This window comes from Cinclus cinclus, chromosome 28 (genome assembly GCF_963662255.1).
Source record: "Cinclus cinclus chromosome 28, bCinCin1.1, whole genome shotgun sequence".
Lineage (NCBI taxonomy): Eukaryota > Metazoa > Chordata > Aves > Passeriformes > Cinclidae > Cinclus > Cinclus cinclus.
Window position 1 is genome coordinate 5,348,189 of NC_085073.1, and position 11,194 is coordinate 5,359,382.

Here is an 11,194-nt window from a genome sequence, read left to right on the forward strand (position 1 = left end):
GCCTTGAGCAGGGGCAGCACAACCAGCAGCAATGGCAGGGGACAGAGAGCACAAACCCCAGGTCACAGAGAGCCACCACCAGCGGGGGGACAGCAAACCCAGCTGTCCCCAGGGCTCTTTTTGTCACTGTCACCACTGCTGGAACAATTTCACAGAGCTCCCAGGCCACACAGGTGAGTTTATTTAAATAACTCATCAGGGCTACAGAGTTTGCTAAAAACGAACATCACTCAGTCAGGGGCATGGAAAAGGGATGAAATCCCAGGGGAGATTTGGATCACCACCAAAGACAGCGCTGGAGTGCCAGGAGGCACCGCTGCTGGAGGCTGCTGGGAGTTGGGTGTTGGGTGGTTCCTGGGATCCAGGGAAGGAGCAGCTCCCCCCAGCCTCCCCCAGGTGAGGAGGGATCCTCCTGGTCTCAGGACTTGTCTTTGAGGACACTGAAGCCCACGCAGAAACACCTTCCTGCCTGAGGCAGCACAAGTCTGGACCATGATTTGCTCCCATCACGTTGTGGAGCTCCTGGGATAAATCCACAGAGTTCCACAACCCTCCAGTTAAGGAGTCACAATTTTCACCCCAACAACGTCCCAGCTGCTCAGAGACACCTCAGAGGTGCTTCACACCATGAATCTTTGGTTTGGTTTCCCCCCAGAGGTTACAGCAGAGTTCAAGGCAAAGAGTCCAAAGCCTTGGACCCTGAGCTAAAGGCACTTGGTGGGCAAAGGAAATCAAACTGTACAGAGGGGCCAGGATCCCCTGGAGAGCGCAGGGAGGGGTTTGCAGACCCTGGCCAGGGGGGAGACAAAGTCAAGAGGTTCAGTCTCTTGAAGAAACGAGGAGAACACGAGTGAGCACTGCAGAGGAGGAAGAGGGGATGGCGAGCCCGGTGAAGGTCAAAGCAGACATCGCATCTTCAGCCTCGCGGGAGGCAGAGTCCAGCTGCCAAGAGCCCCCCTGGGCCACCCTCAGATGTTGTCCTCCTCCAGCATCTTGTTGACCCCTTCGCAGATCCTCTTGAGGTGGGTGCGGTAGGGCTCGGCCGGGCCGTACAGGGCCGACAGGAACTCGTAGTCCGCAAAGTGGTTGAAGACGTGGTTGATGCGTGAGTGGGACTTGGCCGTCAGGTGCCCGTTGACAGCCTGGTGCAGCAGGTCCCGGCACTCGGTGAGCACGCTGGACATGACCCTGCGGTCGAAGGTGAAGTCTATCTGGTGGAAGCTGACGGCCGTCATGGCCAGGGTGTGAACCTTCTTACGGAACCGCTCCATGACCAGCAGCTCCTCGGGGCTGAACTGCCCGTTGCGGTAGAGAACTCCCAGCTTCATCACGATCTTGATGAGGTTTTTGATGATCTTCTGGGCCTCTTTGCGGTTGTGGGTGTACTCCTTGGTGGCCCGGTACAGCTCGTCCAGGATCTCGCTGCTGGTGTCATCGATGAAGGCGTTGGCGATGGTCTTGGTGGCCATTTTGCTCAGGAGCTTCTTCTGGGCCTGCAGGGCCAAGTTCTTGGTGCTGAAGGTGTCCATCTCTGCAGGGGAAGAGGCACACACGGATCAGTCCCTGCTCTGCATCCATCCCCATCTCACCTGGGCTGGTGGAGTGTCCCTGTCCATGGCAGGGGGTGGAGCTGGATGAGCTTTAATGTCCCTTCCCACCTGAACCATTCCAGGATTCTGTGGTTCCTCACCTCCCCATGCAGATTTTTGGCATGACAAAGAGCATCTCCAGGCAATGGCGAGACTGAGGGAGCTCCTGGGTGCCAGGGCAGGTGAGAGCTGAGTTCACCCCACATGATGGGATCAGGGTGTCCCCACCTTCCTGTCCCCAAATTCTGTGGAGAGGTTGCAGCGAGCGAGGTGTCCCTACCTGAGCACCATCCGTGTCCCTCCATCCTGGTGTCCCTCCTGTGCCCGAGCCTCCCTCCTCCTGCTGCAGGAAGGACTCTTGCCCCATCGTCTTAACATTTTTCCTTCCTTAAAACCTGACTCATTTCCTGCGGGGTGAGCTGGGGACAGCCCAGGTGGCAGCTGAGTCACCCCCCGATGCCATGTGCCACATCCACCCCGGTGCTGGCCACGGCCGGGGCAGCACAGCCGGTTTGCAGCACCCAGAACTGGCGTGGGAGCCCTTTTCCCTGGCACTGCTCACCCTGGAACACCCACACAAGCTCGGGCTTGTTCTGCTGCTGCCCCAGCCTCCCGTGGAGTGAATAATTCTCCCAGACAGGAACCTCACCTACAGCCTGACTCCCACATCCCAGCGGGACCAAATCCATCACCTCGGGCAGAGCACGGCTTTAAACCCTGCTGTGAACGATTAAAACCCGACCCTGGAGATGTATCTTGGCCTGGGAAACCGCAGAGCCACAAATCACGGGGAGGGGAGAACAGCAGGAAAACAACCGGGATGGATGGGCAGAGCTGGGAGCTGCTGATGCAGGAGCCTGCACATGGCATGGACAGGCTGGCAGAGCAGGAGGGGAGGGGATCAGCCTGGGAATGCATCCCCAGGGAGGGGAGAGGAGATATTTCAGCTGAAGGATGCTGCTGGTGTGAGGATGCACGAGGATAAATTGCTCATGGATAAGGAGCAGGTTTAGATTTGATATTAGGAAGGAATTCTTCCCTGACAGGGAGCTGAGGCCCTGGCACAGGGTGCCCAGAGCAGCTGTGGCTGCCCCTGGAACCCTGGAAGTGTCCAAGGCCAGGTTGGACATTGGGGCTTGGAGCACCCTGGACAGTGGAAGGTGTCCCTGCCACAGCAGCGGTGGGATGAGATGAGAAGAGCTTTTGGTCCTTTTCCAGCCCAAACCACTCCATGACTCTGGGATTCTGTCACAGAATCGAGTCTGTCCCCATCACAGACAGCTCTGTCATTGCCCCTGGCCAAGCTTAGAGTCCCAGACCCTCTGGGGATCCCCAGTTCTGCTCCTTTCACCCTGAAGCACACACCAGGCTCTCAGGAGCAAATCCCAGCTCCTCAGGGATCCCCAGCTCCCCCAGGCAGTGATGCCAGGATGATGGTGCTGAGCCCCAGCACCCTGAGCATCTCCCATCAGCTCCCAAAGCCGAGGGCAGCAAGGGCTCCGTGGGGAGGAGAATTCCAGGAGCAGTAACAGAGTCTGCAGGGTCATTTACAGCCCTCAGGAAAAACACGGAGGTTTGGAAGTGTTTCCTGTGATGGGAAAACACTGATTTTTGTCAGCTTGAGCCTCGAGCTGAGGCTCTCACACTTAATAAGAAAAAAATGACAACGCAGAGCCTGGTGTCAGCAGCTCCTGGTTCAGGCTCATGGAATTCCCATGGCTGCATCCATGAGGAGCTGCCCGGAGGGAGGGAAGGGCAGGATGGGCAGAGGCAGCTCTGCCCTGGCTCTGAGGGGAGGCCCTCACTTCATCATGCCAGGCATCCTGTCCGGAAGGAGCAGGGCTTTGCCGTGCTGTTGACAGCCTGGAATTTCCCCCTGCAGGGCTGTGGAGTGCCTTGGGAACGGTGCCTGGATAAATAGGAATTCCCACAGCCCAGCTCTCCCTTGGGTGACCACAGACATAAAGGGAGTGCAGACTCTGCCTCCAGAGCACATGAAAAATGGGAAGTGCCAAGTCCTGCGAGCTGCCCAAATGCCAGCTGGAATAATGGCTCAACCCTCTGCTCCCTGCACCAAATAACTCCCGGCTGCTCACTGCCCTCCCCTGCCTGGAGCATTGCTCCAGGGGGGAAACTGAGGCAGGAAGCATTATTGGGGTGGGAGGGGGTGGGGGGGGTCTAAGGACCCCAAAAGTGGTGTAGGTGGGTACGGGAATCCCAAAAATACAACCAGCTTCCTCTCCAATGCCCAGGGATGGTTTCACAGACTGCTCCCTGCAAGCCCCAAGGAAACCCAGGCTCACCTCCCGCTGGCTCCTGCTGCACCGGGATGGTTCCCCCGGACCCTCCACACCACACTCAGGACCTGCTGACTCAGCAGCAGCAGCAGGTCTCACCGGAATGAGCAGTTTTCCTGCCGGGAAGGGCCCCGCGACCCCATTGTTCACGAGGGGCTGCTATCGGTGCACGGAAGAGTGGAGCCTTGCCCCGAGCAGCCAACTGGAGCCCGAAATAACCCACTTCACTTCCTTCCTGTTGCTGAAGTTTCCAGCCCAGCTCAGGGCTTGGGCTCCTCTCCACCCCCTTCTTTTTCATGAAAACGCCCTAAAATCAGCTTCTTCTCCTTCCAAAATGGAGCAGCTGAGCGCTGCTGTCACCAAGTTCCTCCCTGTTCCAGAAGAGTGCAGCAGGGCTGTGGTCCCAAAAGTGGCTTTGGGGACAGGTGCAGCCTTTCCTTGGAGGGTTCCCACCCATTTTGGAGGTTTTTGGACCAGTCTTGCAGCCCTGAGCAGTGGTGTGAGGGTTGGGGTGTCCTGGATGAGGACACAGAGGGTGTCCTCCGTGGTCCCCTGGAGACAGACACGTGCTGTGCCCATCTCCAGTTTGGCGCTGGGCTTGCACCTCATCCAACACCCAGCTCTGACCTGATTTCCCCAAAAAAACCCTCCCACACCACCGAGGGCACAAGCATCAATGAAAGCTCCTGTCTGAAGGGGGAAGACAAGACCCTGTCGCCTTGTGGTCACCTGGCACTGGTGGCACCACAGCAGAGCTGCCAAGTGAGCATTGTCCAGAGCTCCTTTATGAAGAGGGGTCAAACCCAGCAGTGACATCATCCCAATTATCATTTTTACCTGTCCCAAAGACCTGTCCCTTTCACCTTTCACCTGTCCCTTTCCCTTTACCTGCCCCTGCCTGTCCCTTTCACCTGGTTCCCACCAGCCATTCTGTGGGCTCAGCCCCCCAGGCCCCCGCAGTTCCCTTGGCAGTGGGTGAATATTTCATGCAGGAAAGGAAAAGCACTTAAATAATTCATGGAGCAGCACAGAGGGGGAGGCTCCACAAAGCTCCAGCTCAGCCCAGAGGCACCTCTGCCTCCTCTTCCTCCTCCTCTCCCGCCTCCGCCTTCCCACCGCGGCCACAGTAACTTGGATCGTCTTGCTACAAGTTTCCTCCAACACGGAAAAATCGTTTCCCAACAGGACAAACATCGAATAGCGGCCATCTCCCTGGATTTCCCTCCATCCCACACGCTGCTCCCCTCCCCCTGCTTTGGGAAGCATCCCTGCTCTGCAGCCCAGCATTCCCGGTTCCCCCGAAGCCGTGGCTAAATCCGAGCGGGTGGAGGGGATCCCGCAGCTCTGCTCTCCATCCCCCGGCATCGCCTTCCCCTGTGCTCCAACCCTTATTAATTAATTAAACCCTCCTGGATTACAGGAGCAGTAACCGGAGAGCCCCAGCCTGTGCTCCCCCCCCCCCCCCCCCCCCCTCAATCCGTGACCCCCGCAGCTCCCAGGGCCCCGTTACCAGCGCCGGCAGAGCCGAGGAAGAGGAGCGGGAGGAAGGACGCGTGCCGGCCCTCGCAGGTTGCCATGGGTGCAAAAAGCAGCCGGAGATGCCGGCCCGGGCGCGTGTGTGCCCAGCGGGGCGAGGCCAGGAAGGAGCCGCTGAGTAAACACCCGGCCCGAGGAAAAGCTCCTTTCTTGGGGTGAATCCTCGGCCGTGGCGGCCGGAGCAGGGACCGGGAACGCTGCGGGGCTCCGGGCCGTTCTGCCCTGCCCCGGTGCCAAGCGCTTGGCATGTCCCCACCACTGTCCTCTCCACCTCTGGCACCGGGCTCTGAGCTCCTCCATCCCAAATTCTCCTCCCCGCAGGTACCCTGGCTGCGGCTGAGGATGAACCCATGGCAAGGAGACGGTATTTGGTTTTGCCTGGGAATGTTGATCCGCCCTGGCAGCTCCAACGTGTCCGTGCAAGGAGCTGAGCGGCCCTTCCGAGGGGGCTCTGGCGATGCCAGCCCCGGGCATGGGCGGGGAATCCCCGCCGGTGCTTCCCGTGGGAATGGGATCCTGGGATCCCATCGAGGGATGCTCCCACACAGGGTAGGGGGGAAGCTGGGGGCTGATCTGAGGGTCCGGTGTGGCATCAAGGAATTCCCCCTGGGATTACGTGCCCCAGGGGGGGAGGCAGCTGCCAAACTGGAGAGGAGGAGGAGGAGAAGGAGGAATTGTGGTTATTTTAAGGAGAGAAGGAGGAAGAAGAGGAGGAAGGGGGTTGTTTTATGGAGAGGAGGAGGAAGAAAGGGGAATTTTATGGAGAAAAGGCGAAGGAAGAGGAGGAGGAAGGGAGTTATTTTACAGAGAGGAGGAGGAGGAAGAAGGGGGGGTTATTTTGGAGCATCTGTCTCGCCTTCCATTTCCTCCTTTTCTTTCTCAAGCTGCCATCAAGCTGCTCTCTCTGGCAGCAACTTCCTTTCTCCTTCGCTCAGAGAAGACGGGGACTTATGGGGAAGTAGAAAACAGAGGCTGGGAGAGGGGAAACTGAGGCCAAACCACCATCTGTCCGTCTGTCCGGCTGCGGCGGGGGCCAGGGCACATCACATGCTTCCTGCCCCGGGATCGGGAGGACAAAGTCGCTTTTGGGGGGAGGAAAACTCCATGGGACAATTCGGATTCAATACTGGGCCTGAGGTCAGCGAAGGATGTCCCAAAATGTCCCAAATCCTTCCCCCCTCCAGGGAAGATTAGTCAGAGTTGAAGGTTTTACACCCAGCTCCAGCCCCGGGGGGGGATCAGACTTCTCCAAAGGGATTCGTCTTTCCAGGAATCGAGGAATTTCATCCTCTGGAGCGCAGGGCTGGGAGGAGGGACGGGCGATGCTTGAAGCCAAGTGCTGCCATGGGGCACCCGGGCCTGCCCTGGCACGTGGGGCCGTGACAGCCCCACGGGGGTGGCTCCGGTGCCTCCTCCCAGCTCCCGTTATCCAGCGACCACCGGAGCCAGCGCTCTTTCCAGCCCCCTCGCATTTGGGGGGAAATCGCCCTTTCCCCGTGTTCCATCCACCTGGGAAAGCCGAGGCACCTCCAGGGGCTGCCGGGAGCCGCTCCGGGCCCTGCTCGCCCCGCAGCTCCCGCCCCTCGCGGCTCCCCAAACCTTCCTTTGGCCCCGGGGCTCCCGAGGGCCGGGTGAAGCCGTCGGTTCCCGGTGACACCGAGGTCGGGGAACACACACGGATGATTCCCCCGCAGTGCAAGCACGAAACGGGCCGGTACCGAGCGCCCCCGCCCCCACGGACCGGGGAGGACGCGAGGAACTGGGAGGAACTTGGGGGTACCGAGAGGTACGGGGAAACCGGCCCTTACCTGCAGCCTGCCTCGGGGAGAGCGGCGCCGGGACCGGGACCGGGGATGCTCCGGTGCCCCCGGAGGGACGGGAGGGGCGGGACGGGGCTGGACGGGGCGGGGCCTTGCGGAGGGTCCCACTCCCCCCGGCGCCTCTCCCTGCCCGGCGGGCCCCTGCAGCCGCTACCGGTGTCCGATCGCCGATGGCGGTGCCGGTGCCCGGGGACGATGTCTGGTGTTCGGTCTTCGATGCCCAGTGCCAGTCCCGGTGTCCGATGTCAGGTTCCCGGTGCCTGTTCCCGGTTCTCAGTGCCCGGTTCCCGGTGCCGGTTCCCTGTTCCCGGTGCCGGTTCCCTGTTCCCGGTGCCTGTTCCCGGCTCTCAGTGCCCGGTTCCCGGTGCCGGTTCCCTGTTCCTGGTGCCTGTTCCCGGCTCTCAGTGCCCGGTTCCCGGTGCCGGTTCCCTGTTCCCGGTGCCGGTTCCCGGCTCTCAGTGCCCGGTTCCCGGTGCCGGTTCCCGGCGGGTCGGGCCCTCCCGCCCGCTTCCAGGTCCCGCGCGGGGCCGGGAGCAGCGTGGGCGGGGCCGGGGGCGCGTCCCACCGGCGGCTCCAGCCAATGGCGGCGCGGGGCTTGCTACGAAGCAGCCAATGGGAGCGCGCGGACGGGGCGTGGGCGGGGCGGGCGCGTCCCCGTGGGTCCCGCGCGCGTGGGCCGGTCCCGGTGACGCGCGTGGGGCGGGCACGGAGCCCCCCTGGCCTGCACGGGGGTGGCGGGGACACGGGTGGTGACGGGAAGCGGGAGGATGACAGGACACGGGTGGGTGACGGGGACACTCTGGGTGAGAGGATCACGCGTGGAAGCGGCGTGGGAGGCCGGGCGGGCGGCGCGGCGCTGATGAGCAGGAGCTGAGGAGGGCGCTGCTGGACCGGGCTGAGCGGGGGGAGGGGGTCCTGCAAAGCTCCCCCTCTTCTGCACGGGGGGATGTGACACCCGTGGGAAGAGGGGAAAGCGCAGTGACCGTCGGCTCCTCTCGGTGCTGGGGACCCCCCGACACCCCAGAGATCCTGAGCTCCCCAGCATCGGAGCATCCTTCCTTCCCTCCTCTTCCTCCTCCCGGCTCAGTGGGTACGAGCGGCGGCACGGGATCCTAATTCCCAAAGGTGGCATTAAACAGATTAAAAGTGGGATTTAGAGCGGATTAAAGTCGGGATTAACGGGAGCCTTGACTTGAGTCTCGGTGTCACGCAGCGGCTGGGAAGCGAACCCCAGATTCTCGCCAGACCCCCCCCGGCCCTGCTGCCCTTTGCTCCGGGCAGTGCCCGGCACCCCCGGGGCATCGCCACCACTCTCGATATCCCCGGGGATTTGTTCTGGTCCCAGGCCGTGTCGGAGCAGCCGCTGCCGCCCTTCCGAACAGTTGTGGCACCAACCCCCCCCGACATCCATCACACCCGGGCTCGTCCGGTCCCGGTGGACACCATCCCACGTTCCCATGGCCGGGACATCCCCAGCTCCTTCCCCTCGCTCAGGCCGTTTCGGAGGCGTTCTGGAGAGTGACGGGATGGGGTGGGCAGCACCCTGCACCCCCAGGGCACTCCGGCGTGCCCAACACCCAGATCCCACAATTCACAACTCGGGAAGAATCTCAGGGACATCCCCCCGCCTTGCAGAGCTCTGCACCTCACTCCAGCCCTGGAGCAGCGGCTGGGGTCACACGAGGGGAGCCCCCACAAATCCATGTCCCTGCCTGGAGGGCGCTGCCGGGGGATGGAGTAGCCACTGCGGAGCAGAGGGGATGGGATCTGGCGCAGCATGAAAACAGGGAATAGAAAAGAGAAGCAGCAGGATCTGGGCCAGCTCCGAGCGGCCTCTCCCCCCCATCCCTCCTCTCCTTTCAGGGAAATGAAACGGGGTTTTGCAGCGGCTCCTCTCCTGCTCGGGAGGCGGCACGGCTCATCCCTCTCCCCTCCCGCGGCACATCCCACCCGGACAGCCACCACAGTTCCAGCAGCACCAGTCCCGGCTGCTCCCCTCCGGCGGGGTGCGGGGGCTCCGCTGCGGGCGGGGGGAAGCATCCCCAGGGAGGCAGCGCCTGAATAATTCAGGAGAGCTCAGCGAGCGAAACAGGATCCCGGGGAAAGGGAAAGGCACGGAGCCGCTCTCTGTCCTCCCGTCTGCCCCCGGTGTCGCTCTGCCAGGACTCCGCAGGGCCCGGGTCCATCAACCTCCAGAGCAGGTTGCTGCTGGCTCATCCTGGCCCAAGAGGACCCCATGCCTCGTTTGGCTGAGCCGGTGTGTGTGCAGGGGGACAGGATGGGGACACGCTGTCCCCAACACCCACCTGTCCCCATGGTGGCACATGCCAGACCCCGGCAGCTCCTGGGGTGGGGGGTGGTGTCGCTCCCCATAAAGCCACTATTGTCACCGGGGCACGTGCGGGGTGGGGGAACCCCCGTCTCGGGGCGGTGGATCCCGCAAGCCCTTCCCTCTCCAGCATTTTGCATTCCCACTGCTCCCTGCCCGCGCCGCACAGCTGTGCCTGGCCACAATGGCCCCTTCTTGCCGCGTCACCGGCGCCGGCTGCGCTCCCTCGGCCCCTTCCCCGCGGCCGAGCCACCCCGCTGGCAGCCGAGGCGGAAAAAATCATCCCAGGGAAAGAAAAAAAAAATCCCTCCTGGCAGGCACCAGCTCCGGAGGAGAACCGCGAGCAGGGCACGCTCTCCTGACCAGTTATCCAAGAGATGCTCCAGGACTTTTAGCTGGCGTTGGATGAAAGGAAGGGGACGATGGAGGTGTCAATGAGGGATGCTGGCAGTACCCAGAGGCAGCTGGTGAGACCCTGGGGCTGTCCTGGAGCCGTGGGGACAGGCTGTGACTCCTGAATCCCGGGGTTGTATCCAAACTGTGCTCCTGGACCTCCCTCAGAGCAAAGGGGACTCCTGGGTCCCCAGAGGCACATTCCTGAGCAGAGCAGTCCCCTGCCTCTTTCACCCTCCCCTCTGCACATCTGGCTGGTGTCACAGCTGGATCGAGCCCCCTCTGCCTCCCTGTGTTTGTTCACAGAGCGGGGATCGCCGAGCCTCGTTAGTTAATTAAAGCTCGATCGAAGCTGTCAGGCAGTGCCGCTCCTCGAGAGGCTGCGAGCGCTCCCGTCCCCACGGGAAGGAATGGAGGAGGATGCTCCAGGGGCGAGACGCACCCTGGGGAAGAGATTTCTGTGATTTCCCTCCCTGGAACCTCCATCCCTGTCTTGGGGACACTGCTGCGCGACCCGCCTGAGTGTGACCCACTTACCCAGGCTCAGCTGAGCCCTGGCTACTTAATTTGGGGCTGGGGGCTGCTGAGAGGGTCCCTGACATCCGAGCCGAGCCCAGCGCAGAGCCCCGGGCGGGCTCCGGCTGCGCCGGCCGGGACAAAAGCGAATGTAGGTTAAGCACAAAGTGCTGCGGCTGCGGCGCTCGGAGCCCGCTCGGCCGCACGGGGGGGCCGGGGCAGGCGCCCACCGCTGCAATTAGCTAATTGCTCCTGCTCCCTCGCAGAGGATGCTGTTACTGCTCCCTGCTTCACTCGCCATCTGATAAAAGTGCCCTGGGGGACACCGTGCCCCCCGCCTGCCCCCTGTGCTCTGCTCAGCGCCGGGGAGTTCAGGATGAAGGGAAGGGGAGCCCCCTCAAACCAGCCCCGCTGGATGTGACAACCCCGGTGTCACCTGCTGGGGACAGTGGGGACGATGCCCTTAAGACCAGGGATGGATCTGGCTTTCCCCTACATTTTGGAGGTGTCCTGCTGCGCCCCAAGGCTTCGACATCCCTCGTGACCAAATTCCATCCAAGCTGTTGAGTGGGAACCTGGGGTGGGAGGCTGTGACATCACCAGGAGCCTGAGTGACAACTGACATCATCAGAGGGTGTCCTTGTGCCTCCTTGTGGGACAAAGGGACCCCCAGCCTGCTGGGTGATGGCAGACAGGATGCTGGTGACATCATCA

The 11,194-nt window shown here is 62.0% G+C and overlaps 1 protein-coding gene across 2 annotated transcripts; it reads right to left on the reverse strand.

Annotated features, from left to right (window-relative positions):
• Positions 1 to 158: 158 nt before the first annotated feature.
• On the reverse strand, positions 159 to 7,738 carry TNFAIP8L1 (TNF alpha induced protein 8 like 1). 2 transcript variants are annotated; one of them, XM_062510372.1, is made up of 2 exons: positions 7,231 to 7,738; positions 159 to 1,531 (listed from the first exon to the last, which is right to left on the reverse strand). In XM_062510372.1, the coding sequence occupies exon 2, from the start codon at positions 1,527 to 1,529 to the stop codon at positions 969 to 971; it is 561 nt and encodes a 186-aa protein (XP_062366356.1). In that variant the 5' UTR covers positions 1,530 to 1,531; positions 7,231 to 7,738; the 3' UTR covers positions 159 to 968. The 2 variants fall into 2 exon arrangements, with proteins under 2 accessions (XP_062366356.1, XP_062366357.1); XM_062510373.1 differs by lacking the exon at positions 7,231 to 7,738 and adding an exon at positions 3,893 to 4,063.
• Positions 7,739 to 11,194: the final 3,456 nt, after the last annotated feature.